This window comes from Neolamprologus brichardi, chromosome 14, assembly GCF_056152115.1.
Source record: "Neolamprologus brichardi isolate AB-2024 chromosome 14, ASM5615211v1, whole genome shotgun sequence".
NCBI lineage: Eukaryota > Metazoa > Chordata > Actinopteri > Cichliformes > Cichlidae > Neolamprologus > Neolamprologus brichardi.
Window position 1 is genome coordinate 2,450,778 of NC_142117.1, and position 19,464 is coordinate 2,470,241.

General features: G+C 41.5%; 1 protein-coding gene across 3 annotated transcripts in view; it reads right to left on the reverse strand.

The window, feature by feature from the left end:
* Positions 1 to 17,842, reverse strand: part of LOC102788685 (epidermal retinol dehydrogenase 2-like) — a 33,342-nt gene extending 15,500 nt beyond the window's left edge. For 2 of the 3 annotated variants that reach the window (XM_087850619.1, XM_087850621.1), the window contains exons 1-5: positions 17,715 to 17,842; positions 7,401 to 7,728; positions 4,349 to 4,480; positions 4,069 to 4,168; positions 3,562 to 3,706 (exon numbers count right to left, since the gene is read on the reverse strand). In XM_087850619.1, coding sequence (XP_087706745.1) covers positions 3,562 to 3,706; positions 4,069 to 4,168; positions 4,349 to 4,480; positions 7,401 to 7,721 — 698 coding nt within the window. In that variant the 5' untranslated portion in view covers positions 7,722 to 7,728; positions 17,715 to 17,842. The other variant, XM_087850620.1, reaches the window with a different exon arrangement.
* Positions 17,843 to 19,464: the final 1,622 nt, after the last annotated feature.

Consider the following 19,464-nt stretch of genomic DNA (forward strand, 5'->3'; position numbering starts at 1 on the left):
TGTCAGTCCACTTCCACCACATAACCTGTGGTCTTCTGTTCCTGGTTAATAACCAATATGTTTGGTTAGTTGGTCAACAGCTGCTGTTTTTCTGTGAAACTGGAAGTGTAACAGGACTTCTAGTCCTCATATGCTTCACAACCCCAGCAAGGTGGTTTGCGACTATGTGCTAGATGGTGTCTTGGGACGCCTTTGCAGAATCTGCAACTTAGGTCATGTCAGCTGGGGTAGCCTCTTGTCTCTGTGGACCTGCTGCTTAGGCCTGTTAACAATAATCAGAGCCTCTGTCTACATTGGCCTTTTCTAGCCACTGGTAGCACTTCTTGATGTCAGCACGTCCTCGCCCAATGGTATCATGCAAGGGCTTGGTCCGACATCTTTATGCATCTTCAGCTGCTTAAGGCATTCTTGGAGCCACTCATCTGGTGAGGTGGTGATGGTTGGTGAGGTGGTGATGGTTGGTGAGGTGGTGATGGTTGGTGAGGTGGTGATGGCTGGTGAGGTGGTGATGGCTGGTGAGGTGGTGGTGGTTGGTGAGGTGGTGGTGGTTGGTGAGGTGGTGGTGGTTGGTGAGATGGTGATGGTTGGTGAGGTGGTTGGTGAGGTGGTTGGTGAGGTGGTGGTGGTTGGTGAGATGGTGATGGTTGGTGAGATGGTGATGGTTGGTGAGGTGGTGATGGCTGGTGAGGTGGTGATGGCTGGTGAGGTGGTGATGGTTGGTGAGGTGGTGATGGTTGGTGAGGTGGTGATGGTTGGTGAGGTGGTTGGTGAGGTGGTGGTGGTTGGTGAGATGGTGATGGTTGGTGAGATGGTGATGGTTGGTGAGGTGGTGATGGTTGGTGAGGTGGTGATGGTTGGTGAGGTGGTGATGGTTGGTGAGGTGGTGATGGTTGGTGAGGTGGTTGGTGAGGTGGTGGTGGTTGGTGAGGTGGTGGTGGTTGGTGAGGTGGTGATGGTTGGTGAGGTGGTGATGGTTGGTGAGGTGGTGATGGTTGGTGAGATGGTGATGGTTGGTGAGATGGTGGTGGTTGGTGAGGTGGTTGGTGAGGTGGTGGTGGTTGGTGAGATGGTGATGGTTGGTGAGATGGTGATGGTTGGTGAGGTGGTGATGGTTGGTGAGATGGTGATGGTTGGTGAGATGGTGATGGCTGGTGAGGTGGTGATGGTTGGTGAGATGGTGATGGTTGGTGAGATGGTGGTGGTTGGTGAGGTGGTTGGTGAGGTGGTGATGGTTGGTGAGGTGGTGATGGTTGGTGAGGTGGTGATGGTTGGTGAGATGGTGATGGTTGGTGAGATGGTGGTGGTTGGTGAGGTGGTTGGTGAGGTGGTGGTGGTTGGTGAGATGGTGATGGTTGGTGAGGTGGTGATGGTTGGTGGGCTGGCGCATCTCTGATACTGGCTCTGACACTCAGTAATCCTGATCCTCCCCCTCCTGTTGCTCATAGAGTCACAGTGTGCTGGATTTCAGGTGGAGACCTCCATGCTTTAAGAGGAGTATGCACCTTGACAACAGTGGCATCTCTCTCCTTTTGTAGCATGGAGGAATATTGGTGTGACACTAAGAAAAAAATATTGTAATTCTATTTCGAGAAAAAAAGTAAAAATTTTCAGATTACGGTTATTTCGAGACAAACTGCCACAGCTACAAAATGCCTTGTATAGACGAGTTAGTGAAGCTAACTGATCAGCATACTTGTGATGCAACTGTTGCTAGCCTTGAATCTGTCCATGAACAACCATTTCATGCTGTATAAATCCATTCTTCCAAGTTTGTGTGGCCATAAGCAACTTTCTGCACCATCTTTTCAATGTCCTTATACTTGACCCAAAAGAGAAATAACTTCATTCCTTGTTACTAAATGAGATTCTGAAGTACTACTTTATTAACTTATAGGGTACAGCAACCGCCGCAGTTTGTCTGGAAACAACCATAATCTCCACATTTTGACTTTTTTCTCAAAATACATTTGACTGAAATCTCAAAATTTCGACTTTTGCGACTTTTATCTCTGTTTTTTTGTAGATGATGTGCTTCTGTTGGTATCGGGTGGTGAACTCCATCCCACATCGGAGTGATTAACAGCCAAGTATGAAGCAGAGGGAATGAGAATTAGCACCTCCAAGTCTGAGGCCATCATCCTCAGCTACATAAGGGTGCAGGGTCCACTCCGGGTCAGGGACCAGTTACTGAGGAGTTTAAAGGAGTTTAAATATCTCAGGGTCTTGTTCATGAGTGAGGGGAGATCGACAGACTGATTTGTTCTGTGGCTGCAGTAATGCAGCACCTGACTGGTCAGTTGTGGTAAAAAAGCACCAAACATAAAAGTGAAGCTCTCGATTTACGGGTCAATCTACGTCTCTACGTCTCCCCCCGTCCACCTAAACTCACAGGCCCAACAAGGAGAGCGCTGATCAGAAATGCAGCCAAGAGGCCCATGGTGACTCTGGACGAGCTGCAGAGATCTACAGCTCAGGTGGGGGAATCTGTCCATAGGACAACTATTAGTCGTGCACTGCACAAAGTTGGCCTTTATGGAAGAGTGGCAAGAAGAAAGCCATTGTTAACAGAAAACCATAAGAAGTCCCATTTGCAGTTTGCTACAAGCCATGTGGGGGACACAGCAAACATGTGGGGGACACAGCAAACATGTGGGGGACACAGCAAACATGTGGGGGACACAGCAAACATGTGGGGGACACAGCAAACATGTGGGGGACACAGCAAACATGTGGGGGACACAGCAAACATGTGGGGGACACAGCAAACATGTGGAGGAAGCTGCTCTGGTCACATGAGACCAACATGCAAAACGCTATGTGTGGTGGAAAACTAACACTGCACATCACTCTGAACACACCATCCCCACTGTCAGATATGGGGGTGGCAGCATCATGCTCTGGGGGGGCTTCTCTTCAGCAGGCACAGGGAAGCTGGTCAGAGTTGATGGGAAGATGGATGGAGCCAAATACAGGGCAACCTTGGAAGAAAACCTCTTGGAGTCTGCAAATGACTTGAGACTGGGGCGGAGGTTCACCTTCCAGCAGGACAACGACCCTGAACATAAAGCCAGGGCAACAATGGGATGGTTTAAAACAAAACATATCCATGTGTTAGAACGGCCCAGTCAAAGTCCAGATCTAAATCCAATCCAGAATCTGTGGCAAGATCTGAAAACTGCTGTTCAAAGATTTCAGTCTGTAGATGTGCAAAGCTGGTAAAGACAGACCCTAAAAGACTGGCAGCTGGAACTGCAGCAAAAGCTGGTTCTACAAAGTATTCAGGGGGCTGAATAATTACACACACCCCACTTTGCAGTTATTTATTTATAAAACATGTTTGGAATCATGTATGATTTTCGTTCCACTTCTCATATGTGCACCACTTTGTGTTGGTCTTTCACGTGGAATTACAATAAAACTGATTCATGTTTGTGGCTGTAATGTGACAAAATATGGAGAAGTTCAAGGGGGCCCAATACTTTCGCAAACCACTGTACAGGTTTTTAATGACAGCTGTGACATTTGAAACCATACAAATGGAAACCATGCAGCATGACCTACTTAGTTTGACATCCATCGAACATTCCGGTGTTGATGAAGTACGGGCATACAATCGTAGTTTTGACACCATCTTTCCCAGTTGCTAGCAGCTCAAGACCCACAGACTCTGCAAACCCTACTGCAGCAAATTTACTGGCACAGTAGTCTGCAGAATGAAGACAAAGCATTACAAAGAGATGTTCCTTAAATAAGGTTACTTCACCAATACCAAAAAGTGTATTTGTTTTGTTAAAATGATCACGCAGACATGGGAGTATGCACTTTTACACTGATGGCTTAATAAATAATTCAGTCCTTAATAAAAACAATAAATAGATTAAAGAATGACATGCAAACAATGTCACAGGTTTGGTTAAACATGGTTAAGCCCAACATTTTTTGGTGATGACTGCTGGTCATATGCAAAGGTCATGTTCTCAAGCTCCACGTGTCAAATAGGGGATTCATCCAACACATTCAACTTTAGAATTACTGACATGCATCACATGTTTAGGGATGAAAACACACCTGCCAATCCATTGACTCCTATGAGTCCAGCAGAGCTGGCAATGCTGACAAGGTGCCCATGATTGTTGGCAATCATAGCAGGAAGGAAGGCCTTGTAGGTCTGGAGAAAGAAAAGGGGGGAAAAGACTAAATCACCTGCTATAACAGAAAAGGTCTTATTCATTCTTAAATTCTACTAAAGAATCAACTGGAGACTTTAATGCCAAATTAAATATCACAGTGTTGTCTAATCTGCTTGTAAACTCATGTGGAGACTTGTCCATGTCCTTTACTGACTGACCCAAAAGTGAGCCATGATGTTGACGTCCATGGTCTTCTCAATCAGTGAATCAGGAGCATCCATGAACTTCTTTCCTGTCACAATGCCGGCGTTGTTCACTAAAATGCTGACATCACCCACCTCTCGCTTCACCTACATGAAGGAATGAAGAAAAACCATCACGTATGAATAAACATCATTTTGTAAAAAAGATACTCCAAAGTAAAATGTACAACAGCTGTAGGATCTGCATTAGGAAAAGACAGATTCTATGATTTCCCAAACAGTCTGTGTTGTCTTGATCTGTGATTTAGACGAAGAACTGTTGTTGTTCTCTCAGCTGCCTCAGTGATGCAGAGTTTCAGAGAAAGAAATAAAACTCAAACATACAGCGGTGTGAAAAAGTGTTGTCTCGTCAGTCCACAGAGTATTTTCTTAAAAGTCTTGGAGATCATCCAGATGTTTCCTGGCAAACCTGAGACGAGCATTTATGTTCCTTCCGCTCAGCAGTGGGTTTTATCTTGGAACTGCTCTGCAGGCCATTTTTGGAAAGTTTCTTTCTTATTGTGGAGTCATGAACAGTTGCCTTAACTGAGGCAAGTGAGGCCTGCAGTTGTTGTTCTGGGGTCTTTGGTGATCTCGGATGACTCCTCTCAGGAAAAGCCGGCCGACCAAAATTACCCTAAGAGAACAGCAAAGGTCCACTGGGCGATCGTGGCTCAAGAGTTGGGAGTTGCCGGTTTGAGCCCCGGCTCGGACAGTCACGGTCGTTATGGCCTTGGGCGAGACACTTCACCTACCGCCTACTGGTGTTGGCCAGAAGGGCCAATGGCGCGATATGGCAGCTTCGCTTCTGTCAGTCTGCCCCAGGGCAGCTGTGGCTACAACTGTAGCTGCCTCCACCAGTGTGTGAATGGGTGGATGACTGGGTGTGTAAAGCGCTTTGGGGTCCCTAGGGGACTAGTAAAAGCGCTATACAAATACAGGCCATTTACCACTGGAGTCCCACAGCTTTAGAAAGGGCTTCATTACCTTTTCCACAACTCAATTAGCTTCTCATTTCTTCCTCAATGTCCTTGAATCGTGCCATGTCGTCTTGTTTTTGAGGATCTTTTTGGTTCTATTCAAAGTGATTTCTTGATTGAGAACAGGTGTGGCAGTAATCAGGCCTGGATGTGGCCAAATTGACATTGAACTCAGCGTTACAATGCTGTGATACACCACAATGAATTTGTTATAACGGGGGGTTTGTATATCAGTTTAAATCAGATAAATCAGATCAGGGTATATCAGTTTTTCACATGGGGCCATGTAGGTTTGGATTTCTCTTCCCTCTTAAAAGCCTTCCTGTTTTTGTGTCATGTAACTAATATTTGAATTTCTTTGATGAGCTCAAACATGCAAGTGTGACAAACATACAAAAAACCTGTTTTCACACCGCTGCAGGCTCAGTCTACATAACATTTAGATTCACTTTTTAGTTACATTTTAAATAGCACCAATTCACAATTCAGTTGGTGATCAAACACACACTGCATTATGTTACACTGACTAGAAAACATTTCACTATGGTACACAAAATAAAAGCTTCCCAATAAAGTGATAAAACAAACATCCTGTCAGCTTCCATCTTAGAGAAAACCTGTTTGGATGCTTACAGCAGTTACAGTTACACTTAAAACGGCCCGTGGTGGCTCCTCAGCCGGAGCGGGCGTGGCCAAGGTAAGGCGATCCCACGCCTGTGACGTGGACAATGACACCACGAGTAGTAACGCCGCTAAGCAACACTACCGGGGGAGTAGTGTGAGTGTCTGTTCATTTACAGCCTCCTACACTGTATATTCACTCCGTTTACATTGTTTAGTGTTAAATCTTCCTGTGAAACGCTGATCTAGACCCAAACAAACAAGACAGAAGGCAGGAAGTGATGCTTGTACTCGATGGTTATTGCCGACTCATGTTTCTACACATGAAAGGACAAATCAATTATTTAACCGAACTGCTAATGCATACAGATGTGTACAAAAAGCAAAAGTCTTGATATAAAACATGAATGAATTAATTGCCGAGTCAGAGAAAGGTGCATTTTAGTCTTTAGATTATTTTTATTATTGTAAAGAATTATACCTAAAATATGCGGCGCTTCACTTTAACGATGAGGAGAAAGCTGCTGTAGCAGAGCCGCTGTGATTAACACGACTGCTGTCATTGCCACTTTGCACCAGCATTTCAAATAAATGAAAAGTCAACAATGCAAAGCACGGCATTACTCAAGCTGTCTGCAGCTAATTTTAATTTTAGTGTATCAGTGTGTGTGTGTGGCTGAGTGCGAGAGAGCGAGTTACTCATAAGTGCAAAAACTCCATGTGCTGTTAAGTAGGAGAGAATTAACACATCATTAGCATTCAACGGGGTTTTAATGAGCAAACGTTTAAGCAGCTCTGCTAACTCCTGCAGAAATTATGAACAACTTGTATGTCATAAATTTTTCATATGGTTTCTGATTGTGCAACCATAGCATCGCCGTCACAAGCCAAAAAACTGAATTAAAGTGAATGGATCAGACAGTGTGATAACAGAGTAAGTAACATGTTGATCCAGTGGTTAGCACTGTTGCTGCACAGCACAAGTCCTGCAGTTAAATGCACTGGCTTCATGGGACTTCTCTGTGTAGCAGTCCAGGTACTCCAGCTTCATCCATCACAAATATACGGTTAGATTAACTGCTGATTCTAAATTGTGACTATGACTCTTAATGGTCATTTCTCTCTGTTAGCCCTGCAACAAGTAGAAACCTGTTTAAGGTGCGCCCCATCTTTCACCCACTACAATAGGCTCCAGCCCCCCAATGAACCTGAATTAGACAACGAGGGAAACCACAGATTTCTCTGAAGACTTAAAATCATTTGAATACAAAAGTTAAAAGGTATAAAACTACTTAGACTAATATAATGTATTTTTATTTTCAAGTTTGGACGTTGTAATAAGCTCAGGTGGTTAACCTGTTGCACGTACACATCGATGCCAGTTGCACTACAGGCACGTCGGTCTAATGTTCACCCAGAAACTTTACCTGGTCAGCCACTCTGTAAACTTCATTCTTGTCACTGCAGTCACAGATATAGTAGTGGACTCGACTGGCTCCATTACTTTTAGCCAGTCTAGCAGTTTCCTTCATCCCTTCCTGGTTGATATCCCACAGCACCAGCACGGTGCTACGAGCTGCAAATTCCTGAGCCATGAGACGGCCGATCCCACTACCGGCTCCTGTAATGAGCACCACCTCACCAGCAATGTTCTTCTTTTTCTTTGGCACAAAGAAGTAGATGAAAGCCTCCACATTGTACCAGATGGACAAAAGGAGTACTCTGATGGTTTCCAAGAAGAAATTCATAATGAATCTGGAAAGAAAGAAGAGAGACATCAATCAAAAACAAAACAAACGTTTCCTGGTATTTAGGGCTGCCACGATTACGTCGACTATCAAAATCGTCGACGACTGATTTAATAGTCGACGCGTCGTTTGAAGCTTTGTAAGATCCCAAAAGACGCAGGAATAAGTAGTAGGATTTAAGAGTGTAATAACGGACTGAAACAGAAGATGGCAGCACTGCATGTACAAGGATGCCAGCTGCCGTTAAACCCCGAAGAAGAAGAAGCTGTGGCCCAGAACAGTGTTGCCAACTTAGCGACTTTGTCGCTATATTTAGCGAGTTTTCAGACCCCCTAGCGACTTTTTTTCTAAAAAAAGTCGCTAAAAAAAGACGTGAAAGTGCGTATCGCTTTTACTCTCAACAAGCAGCGGGTGCTGTAACGCAGTCAGTTCTTCTTTTACTCTTTTACTGTTATGCTGTTTTGTGGATCAGGTTTAAAACTACTTATAAACACACACACAAAGTAACTCCACCAGAGTGCCTATTTCGGGTCACTTTTGCCGGTCCAAGCCCAGGTAAAGGAGCAGGGTTGGAATTGTGACATAAAAAAAAACAATAATTGCTAAAAGAAATTTAAGTTGTAGTTCTAAATAAATTCTAAATGCATTTAGGACGTTTTTTGCTCACTTTATGTCTCGTCCACGATGTTATTTCTCTCTCCAGCAGCATAGGTTACAATTACATTAGCATGACCAATTATGCAAATTAGGCGATGACGTCATTTAGCGACTTCTAGCGACTTTTAGGACAGCCAATAGCGATTTTCCTTACTGAGGAGTTGGCAACACTGGCCCAGAATCATAGTGCAGCCCAGCTCAGTTTCCAACAATGGCGGCAGCTAGTTAGTTTTAATATTACTCTTATTATTCTTTCTGGGTCACAAAATAAACGTTTAACATATTTTCAGGCGAGAATGTAGCTGTGTAAACCTCAAATATCTGCTCAGTTTATCAAGACACCACATATTTTCAAAAGCGCTCCGACGTTTTCGGAGACGTCTGTTACCCACTAGCTCGATAGCTAGCCGGGGGCTAGGCTCACTAGAGCCGTGAGAACACCGGACTCCCGGCTAATCGTTTTCAAACCCACCACCGTCTTTCGCTACTCAGGTTAAACATGATATATAAGTCACTTAGATAACTTAAAAATGTTATTGTTTGGCTTTTTTCAGTATTTTACTTGTTCCTGAGTAAATCGGTTTGGCTGAGATTAAAGTTATAGTTTTTATACAGCTGAATAAACGTCAAGCAGACAGCTGATTATCAGAAGTGTGAGATGCTCGAGAATTTACTCCGGTGTCCTGTTATATTTTAGATAGCAAGATGTTTATTAAACTTCCCCGAAACAATCTGCAAATTTCATTAAAATTTAATAAACTATCATCTTGTCTTTATTTTTAGTTAGCACAGACCTTAAACACTTCAAGCTGTAAGCTAATGATAGTTATATAAGAGCAGATGCTGCTGGTGCAATAAGCTGTACGTTTTACGTCCAATGGATGATGATCTGATTAGTCGACTATTTGGCAAAAATAATCGGTGACTAGTCGAGTATCAGAATAATCGTTTGTGGCAGCCCTACTGGTATTATGAATAAGATTGGAAATCTTGATGAAATGATTTTCCTCCAATTTTTTATACAAGTAGCTTCAGTCAGATTACAGAAACCTTTGCGTTATTCCTATGACTCTTTTTAGTTTTGTCTTTAATGAATTTAAAATAATTTCAAAGCAAGTTGTTTTGGGCGTTATAGAATTTTGAGGTGAAAAATGAATCCAGGAATAATCATTTCAATAATAATTTAGGAAAAAGGCTGTACCGTGACAAAACGTGGAACAAGGGATGTGCTGTTAATGCTTTCTGAATGCACCGTGTATCAGTACTGATACTGGCAACTTGCAGGCAGGACCATTTATAAGTGTAAATAAATAATGAGTACAATCAGCAAGCATTTATCACACTACCTCATTTGGAGTGCAAATCTGACATGAGCTGCATCATAGTGCATATATAGCAGGAGAAAAGGTTTTTTTTGTCTTAAGTGGTGAAACAAGTTTATTTTACACACTATTGAAAATTGAACAGCTCTCCCTCTCAGACATGCCTGTGCTTGTTCCATTGTGTGTGCTGAAAATGTGAACGCATAGCATTACTATAACAATGACACTGCACACCACCTGTTTTTTTGTTGCTACTCGTCATCCAACTGGGCCTCACTCAGACTTTATCAGAACTCTTTCTTTTTAATCTGGTTTAATGCTCAGTTATTGTGGGTGATTTCAACATCCATGTAGATGCTGAAAATAGGTGTCTTAACAAGAAATTTAATCTGTTATTAGACTCACTTGGCTTCTCTCAAAATGTAAAAGAACCCACCCACCACTTTAATCACACTCTAGATCTTGTTTTAACATATGGCATAGAAACTGAACATTTAACAGTGTTTCCTGAAAACCCTCTCCTGTCTGATCATTTCCTGATAACATTTACATTTACAATAATTGATTACACAGCAGTGGAGAGTAGACGTTTATCACAGTAGATGTCTTTCTGAAAGCGCTGTAACTAAGTTTAAGAATATAATCCACCCACTGTTATCATCGTCAATGCCCTGTACCAACACAGAGCAGAGCAGCTATCTGAACGCTGCTCCAACAGAGGTCGATTATCTTTTTAATAATTTTACCTCCTCACTACGTACGACTCTGGATACTGTAGCTCCACTGAAAACTAAGGTCTCTAATCAGAAGTACCTGACTCCGTGGTATAATTCTCAAACACGTACCCCAAAGCAGATGACTCGTAATCTGGAGAGGAAATGGCGTGTCACAAATTTAGAGGATCATCATTTAGCCTGGAGCCTGTTGCTTTATAAGAAAGCCCTCCGCAAAGCCAGAACATCTTACTAAGAACAACCCCAAGTTTCTCTTCAGCACTGTAGCCAGGCTGACAAACAGTCAGAGCTCTGTTGAGCCAACCATCCCTTTAACGTTAACTAGTAATGACTTCATGAACTTCTTCACAAATAAAATTTTTATCATTAAAGAAAAAATTACCAATAATCATCCCACAGATGTAATATTATCTACAGCTACTCTTAGTACCATTGATGTTAAGTTAGACTCTTTCGGGCGATCGTGGCTCAAGAGTTGGGAGTTCGCCTTGTAATCGGAAGGTTGCCGGTTCGAGCCCCGGCTTGGACAGTCTCGGTCGTTGTGTCCTTGGGCAAGACACTTCACCCGTTGCCTACTGGTGGTGGTCAGAGGGCCCGGTGGCGCCAGTGTCCGGCAGCCTCGCCTCTGTCAGTGCGCCCCAGGGTGGCTGTGGCTACAATGTAGCTTGCCATCACCAGTGTGTGAATGGGTGGATGACTGGATATGTAAAGCGCTTTGGGGTCCTTAGGGACTAGTAAAGCGCTATATAAATACAGGCCATTTACCATTTACCATTTTTTCTCCAATTGATCTTCATGAACTTCTTCACAAATAAAATTTTTATCATTAGAGAAAAAATTACCAATAATCATCCCACAGATGTAATATTATTTACAGCTACTCTTAGTACCATTGATGTTAAGTTAGACTCTTTTTCTCCAATTGATCTTTCTGAGTTAACTTCAATAATTACTTCCTCCAAACCATCAACGTGTCTTTTAGACCCCATTCCTACAAAACTGCTCAAAGAAGTCCTGCCATTAATTAATTCTTCAATCTTAAATATGATCAACCTATCTCTAATAATCGGCTATGTACCACAGGCCTTCAAGCTGGCTGCAGTTAAACCTTTACTCAAAAAGCATCTCTAGACCCAGCAGTCTTAGCTAATTATAGGCCAATCTCCAACCTTCCTTTCATATCAAAAATCCTTGAAAGAGTAGTTGTCAAACAGCTAACAGATCATCTGCAGAGGAATGGCTTATTTGAAGAGTTTCAGTCAGGTTTCAGAGTTCATCACAGCACAGAAACAGCTTTAGTGAAGGTTACAAATGATCTTCTTATGGCCTCTGACAGTGGACTCATCTCTGGCTGTGCTGCCTTTGGGCCCTTGATGTCTGCTCTTTTGAAACTGCTGCATTACCAATACCTGTTGCAGTGCAGCCCTATGAACTGTTATACACAGATATGTTTAGCTGCCATGCTTCTTTTCATGTCTGGCATTCAGCCTAATCCTGGCCCACCTGAGTAGTTTCAAAAACATGCCTGGGTTACATATTTTACATGTTACTGCCTACCTGCCAAGATAGATATGGTGTTCACCGTCCAAGAAAAGGTGGTGTAGTAGCAACGTATGTTAAATGTAGTTTTTCAGTGCGAATGAGGCTTTCTAAATCTTTTTCGAAACAATTTGAAATTTTAACTTTAAATCTGTGCGGTGCTCAGTTTCTTGGCTGTAATAGCCAACAACAGCTACAACACCTTGGTGCAGGCCTTAGAGCCCGACCAGCGTCACTAATACTGTCCCTGATATAGCGATGAGCTTTTGTACTACCTTCACTTAAAGACTGCGATCCCACTTGTTAATAACTATCGACCCATTTCTAAACTTTGCATCCTAGCTGAAGCACCTGAGAAACTGGTGAATGACAGAAATATTTGGATAATATTCTCTCCCCCGATCAGTCTGCTTTCAGAAAGCAACATAGCACTGTCACAGCTTCGATTAAAGTTTTAAGTGACTTTGTGGAAGCTTTTACTGTGTGGCACTTTTTATAGATTTGTCAAAAGCATTGGACACATCATAAGCTGTTATGTCACAGACTTTTAGATATTGGCTTTCCAGACCAAGCTACTGACTGGTTTTCAAATTATCTTTCTGATCATAAGCAGTGTGTTCACGATGCAGTCCACCATTGTTCTTGTTATCCACAAAAGGTGCACCTCAAGGCTCTGTATTAGGACCGACACTATTTGCAGATTACATTAATAATTTGGAGCAGAATGCATCTGCTGCATCTCTACGCTGATGACACTTTTGTTTACTATCACACAAACTCAATTGCCCTGGATTTTGATCATCTACAGATTGCATTTGACATTATTCGGTCACATTTGTTCCATCTCAAACTCGTACTGAATGCTGACAAAATGAAGCGCATGTTGTCTGCAAACTAAAAGAAATACCTGCTATTATGTCTGCACAAGGCTGCCTAATTGAATTTGTGTGGTTATAAACACCTAGCTATTTTAATAGATGAATGTGTCTCATATTAAAATTAATTTTAAAACAAGCTCAGATTAAAAGTAGTGTTCTTCTATAGAAATAAATCAAAAACAACTTTGCTACCACGTTCTTACCTCACGTTGATGATGGTGAGATTACTTATACGAACACTCCCGTGAGCTCTTTTACAGACACGGCTTTATCGTGCAGCGCTGAAATTCACCATTGGACTTTTTACTCTTTGGTTAGCTGGCCTTCCCTGTCCACACACAGACTAATGCATTTGGCTTATTCGGAGTCCCAGACACTTTCCTGCACCTCCCCAGATAACATCATCCACAACGACATCTGAATGTGGAGCAGGTGGCCACGATCCTGGAGTCTCTGAGGCAGGCCAGACTCACAGCCAAACCAAGTGACGGAGGAAGGTGGAGTATCTGGGGTACCACAAACCAGCAGCCATGTTCTTCACAGTAATGAGAATAAGGCCATTAAAGTAACTTTTTTCAGCGACTGGTAATCTAACCAATTACTTTCTCTATCATTACAACGCCGTAACCGTTACTAACAAGAAAATGCGGTCGCGTTACTATTTTTCAACACACAGATGCTTGAAGCCGTCTTCATCTTACCGTGAGCTAGGGAGGGTGAAACAATTGCACAAGTGCTGCTGATTGGCTGAGGAAGAGTAAAGTAGAGCCAGGCATGGGCGGGTGTTGACATACAAACAGATGTAGAGCGATGAGACAAAGTCATGGAGAGTCCAGATCATTTAAAGGTAGCACACGGCTGAAGTGGAAGTGCAGAAATGATTTTTCTCTTAGAAGAGATAAAAGGCTAGCACCCATTTACTTTAATAATATACTCATTTTTATAACAAACAGCTGAAGATATAGTTTAGTATGTTCAAGTATGTTTAGTAATTTATATTTTAGTAGAGTTCATTAAGAGGGGATCCAAGCTCTTTTACATATTTAAACTAGAGATGGACCGATCTGATATTACGTATCGGTCCGATACCGACCTAAATTACTGGATCGGATATCGGAGAGAAATAAAAAATGTAATCCGATCCATTAAATATCAAAAAAGCACCTCACAAAACTTGTGACACGGCGTAACTCGGCTCATAACCGTAGCACGTTGCAGCAGTGTGGTCACGTGATAGAGCCGCTGTGTGTGTTTGTAGCCTCAAATCAGCATTTCATCTCCGAGGAAGTTTTCCCAGAGAGAAGTAAAGCAAGTGTGTAAGTTCATCTCTGAATGTTTGTAAAGCATTCCCACGTTAAGCTTAACAACCGATATATGGAGCGACTGCCTCTCTCTCTCTCTCTCTCTCTCTCTCTCTCCTGCTGCTACTTCAATCATAAACTGATCAATGATCAGCTGATCGTCTCTCTTGTTTGTTTTTGTCTCACTTTGCACCAGAAAGAGGAAACCAGCGGCTGAACAACAGCAGCACGTTTAAGCTTGATAAGCTGTTGTTAGAATTTATTTAATATTATTTCTACACCAGGATCTTTTTCTACAGCTGACGTAACTGTGCAGGGGCGGATCTAGCAAAGTTTAGCCAGGGGGGCCGATAGGGCGTGAACAGGGAAAAGGGGGCACAAAGACATACTTTTCTTTCTTATTCTCATTTAAAATGTCGAGCTTTTAATAAATAATCATCTGAATCTTACAACCAAAGTTTTAATCTGATGTAAAATATATAGAAGTCCATTACTGTATATAGTAACTGTTAAGTCTAATATACCCTAGTAAGCTTGTACTTTTTCCTTTGGGAAGATACCATCTGTGCAGTCTGCAGTTCTGTTGAAGAAAGATGTTGAATCTATTTAATTATTCTTGAAAAATAATTTATTTCTGTGCATTTTTTTTTTCACACTGCATCAAATTAAAGTTGATTACGTCGATTAAGCATCATGAGGTGGAGGGTGGTTCCCTATTTTTTTGTTGTTGTTGTTGCTGTTACCAACCTAACCCTGTTAGTTAGGTTGCTTAATATTGCTACTAAGTACTCTGTAAAATACCAGAATAGGGAGGATGGTGCAGGTTTAAGTTTATTAGATTGATCAGTATTGCTGAACTATGAAATATTTTGGGTGCAGTGTGTTTTTTTTTTTTTTTTTTTTTTACATACAGGTATAACAGAATAGCTTTAGTGTTGTTGTTTATTTAAACTTGAGTATGAATTTATACAAAATGCAGCAAGATATTAAAAAAACAGTTTTATTGATTAAAAACACTATATCAGATTCATATCGGTACTGGACATAAAAAAGTGGTATCATGCCATCTCTAATTTAAACATTTTCTAAAGTAATGCAAAGTTACCTTTCCTGGTAATTAGTTACTTTTACAATATTGTAACTCCATTACTATTAAGTAACTAATTACTTTTTCAAAGAAACTTGCCCAACATTGGTTCTTCACTGCATTCACAAATCTTCTGTGGCCTCCTCTTGCCTGGCAGCTCTCAAAATATGAACATTAACATTCCCGCTATTACTAAAGCCGCCAGACAGGATAGGTTTAACAAAACAAATACAAAATTGTAATTAGAGCAGGGCGATACGACCAAAAATATTTATCACGATATACATTTGAAATTTTGCGATAACGATATAACTGATGATATAATTGACACGAGACAAAATACTTTACAACTCCACAACTTTATTAGTGCAAAAAACCATCAATGTATTTTCTCTTAAACAAGCAGCTGTTTTTATGTGCATTAAAGTTATATAAAAATGTAACAGTGCAAATTCTTTGCTGACAGTTTAACCAAAAGGCATTTCCAGTGGAAACTGGCCGACATATCCTCAGCATAACCATGTATAATATCCACAAAACTTAAAAAGAGGTTATACACACACAATACGGTAATATTATGTTGAAGCACAGTACGTATCACTCCGCGAGGCTCCGCCTACGATAGCCGTAATGCTCCAACAATCCATCAAGCGGTGCGGCTTCGTAGCTTAGCAAAGTCGTACTGAAACATTTGACAGATGTTCGAGCGCCGTGCACATAAAATCGTTTCGAGGTCAGTAAACACAACCAGAGTTCATACATAAGGCACACGGGATTATAAGGGGCTCTGTCGACTTTCAGAAAAATCAAAGGATTGATTTTAAGTGCGGACTTTTTACTCTTTGGTTAACTGATCTTCCCGGTCCACACACAGACTAATGCATTTGGCTTGTTCGGAGTCCCAGACACTTTCCTGCACCTCCCCAGATAAGTATTTTCCAAACAACACGGTAATAACGACGGCTTTGTTGTGTATCTGACGGACAAAAGCTAAACCAGTTCCACACCACTGAAGTTGCAGCATTTTTACAAACCAGTTCAGTTTCATTCAACGATCTGCTTTCACTGTTCTCATTCTGCGTCGCCGCCATGTGCGTATGTAAACAAAGACACTGTGCATGCGCGTTTTACCCATATTCTATCGCGATATTTCATTTTCCTATCGCTGCCCAACATTACACCGGTATTATCGTGAACGGTATGATATAGCCCAGCCCTAATTGTAATGCATTTCCTATCTTAGTTTCCTACAGTCAAATGTAAGGCTATCTGTTTAAAATCTAGAGGCTGGCTGCAAATGGGCCATACAACATGATAAAGAGCCAAACACACCTGCAACAAGAAAGGCTGAAGAATCAATGAGCTGCAATGGCCCAGTCAAAGTCCAGCCCTCGACTGAAATGTTGTAGTGGACCAGAGCAAGAGCTGTACACGAACAACTGGCTGAAAACCTCAAAGTAAAGCAACGCTGTTTAAAAACTGACAATGATGCCAGACTGACAGCCATTCAGAAAATCCTTACTTCAATGTGTTGCTGCTAAGGTCAGCTAACAGCTGTCGAGTCAACGACCGTGTTCAATAATGACACTGTATAATACAACATGTGCTGCTCATCAGAGGTTTTATTACTTTACTTTCAGAAGCTGGCAGGGACCCGATTATATTTCTATAATGACTAAAAGAGAAAAACCTGAGAACTCAAAGTGTGTACTTTTCTATATGCGTGTACTTTTCTATATGCGTGTACTTTTCTATATGCGTGTACTTTTCTATATGCGTGTACTTTTCTATATGTGTGTACTTTTCTATATGTGTGTACTTTTTTAATATATGCCACAAGACTGAAATCACTCTTCGCAAAAACCTCCTTACACTTGAAACAGAATTTACAGACAGCACCAAATCGCAAGGCAACAACCACTTCCTCTTTGAACGGTCAAAACCTCAAAACTCTGAAAACTGTTGTCCCGATTGGACAAAGGTTACAAAGTAGGTTTCCTGTCAAAGGTAATCAGGACACCTTTTGCTTTTTAAAACGACTGCAGGCTTTTCTTGGACAATTAAAACTTGAGTTGTTGATTGTCAAACATCCGGGTAAGTAATTTTCTGGTGATGAAGTTTTGTATGATTCACTAAACGTAACCAGTTCTAGGAATTTAGACAAAAATCAAAGCTTGTATCTTGTTGTGAAGCATCACTGGCAGTTTAATACCAGCTTGAACACGCTGCCGTGTTACCGCCGTTTGCAGAAGGCAAACATATCATGAAACACTTTGATGCTGATTCACTCTGAATAAACTTTCATTAACTTACCAAAAACCGAGAGTCCCGTTCAGGCGGTCTGACAGTGAACCCGTCCTCTCGCCTTGTTGGCACACACCGTATCAACCTTTGCTCTCCACAGAGGCTAGCGTTAAACTGATAACGGAAACTAATAAAGAGTATCTGTGGAGCTCCCAGAGAAAGGAAACGTACCGTGCTCTTTGTTTGGTAGCACAACACCGCGTCTCCAGCACAAGCCCTTCAATATTGCGTCTCTGCAGTTTGTGTAGCCTGCGGGCGAAGAAGCACGATGTCACATCAAACACAACCAACGCGGATATGCGGGGTGTGTCTGTGCCTGTTTTCTGCCCAGATGCATCATGGGACTTGGAGTACGTGTGCTTACTGTTACGCATACAGCGTATAATTAGCCACATGCTACATGCTTATAGCGCTTCCATGCCTTGTAGACACTGTCAAACCGAACCTTTTCAAACCAGGCATGAAAATGAGGAAGTAGTTTGACTTAAATGACTTTAATCACGCCACGCTGTGGTACAGGGCTGAAGATTTCAGAAGCTGCTTATCTGCTGGGATTTAAGCCTAAAACCAGGTTACATAGAGTGATCTGTTAGAGACAAAATATCAATTGTTCTATTTCAAAATGGTTCAAAAGGTGACTGTTGAGCTCAAAGGAAGGCAACAGCCTAATTCTAATATTCAGTTGTTACACCTGAAGTATATAGAAGTTGTTGTGGCCATTTTTGTTGAATGTTTATAAAACGCAATTTGTATTAATCTTTGTTTTTTCTTTAAAGTTGTGAGAATATGTTGACCTAGTTTTGTTATGTAAATTTGTAATTCATTTTATTAGAAAAGGTTTTGGAAAGTGATTGGTTTATTGGCTTATGGACCCTCCCATTAATCACGGGATTAAGAGCACCCTGGAGGGGTGTGGTAAGGATATTTTTTGTTTGCCAAATGTCTGATGGGAACTCGGGAGGGTTAGGAAATGATTTTTTTGACCACTTTTGAAGTTGTTAAAGCAAATTAAGTTAATTTTCGTTTAATTTTAAGTTGTAAGAAGTTATTTGGTTGATTTTTGTTTATAATTTTGCACAAAATAAACGACATATGATTTTAAAACAATGGAGTCAGAAGTGCGTTCTAAAACAAACCTCCCGTTGCCACCCACGGCCTTTTCTTGGACTTTTTTGGTGTTTGGAACATAAAAGGCCTTGACAGAAGTGTGTGTGTCCATGTGTGTGTGTGTGTTTACTTACTTTACCTGCTGTTAAACACTAAACAGCAGGTAAAGTATTGAACACATCACCAGTTATCACCAATGATCCAAGCAATGCTGTCACTTAGTGCAAATTCATATCAGCTGGTTCAGTCCCAGCTGATGAAGCCTGTAAAATGATGTCTCATTATCAAGGTGTCACACAAATATCTCATGGGTAAGACCAAAGAGCTTCTGCAACACGTTTGTGGCCGTATTGTTGCAAAAAGCACCAATGGCACTGGTTATAGAAGAATTTCTAAACTAATAATTATTTTAATTATTTTATTATAATTATTATTTTACCATAAATCGGGTCACAGCCAGGAGTTCCCTGCAAGCTTACAAGCAGAACAGGAAAAAGAATTATCAGAATAGTTGTACAAGAGCCAAGGACCACATGTGGAGAGATCAGCAGGTACAGCTGTTTCAACGCAACCGCCAGAGCTTGTGCACGCCTACCATGCAAGGAAAAACCACGTGGAAGCATGCTCAAAGTTTGCAGAACAACATCTTGACAACCCTGGAAAATAAAGGAGAATTTATTCTGGTCGGATGAATTCCTTTTCAATCTCAACAAAGTTGAACTTTTTGGAAGCTGTGATACACTTTTGAAGGTCAAAAGCATATCACTGCTAAACACCACTATAACAGCGGCGTTTGGAGGTAGTGAACATGATG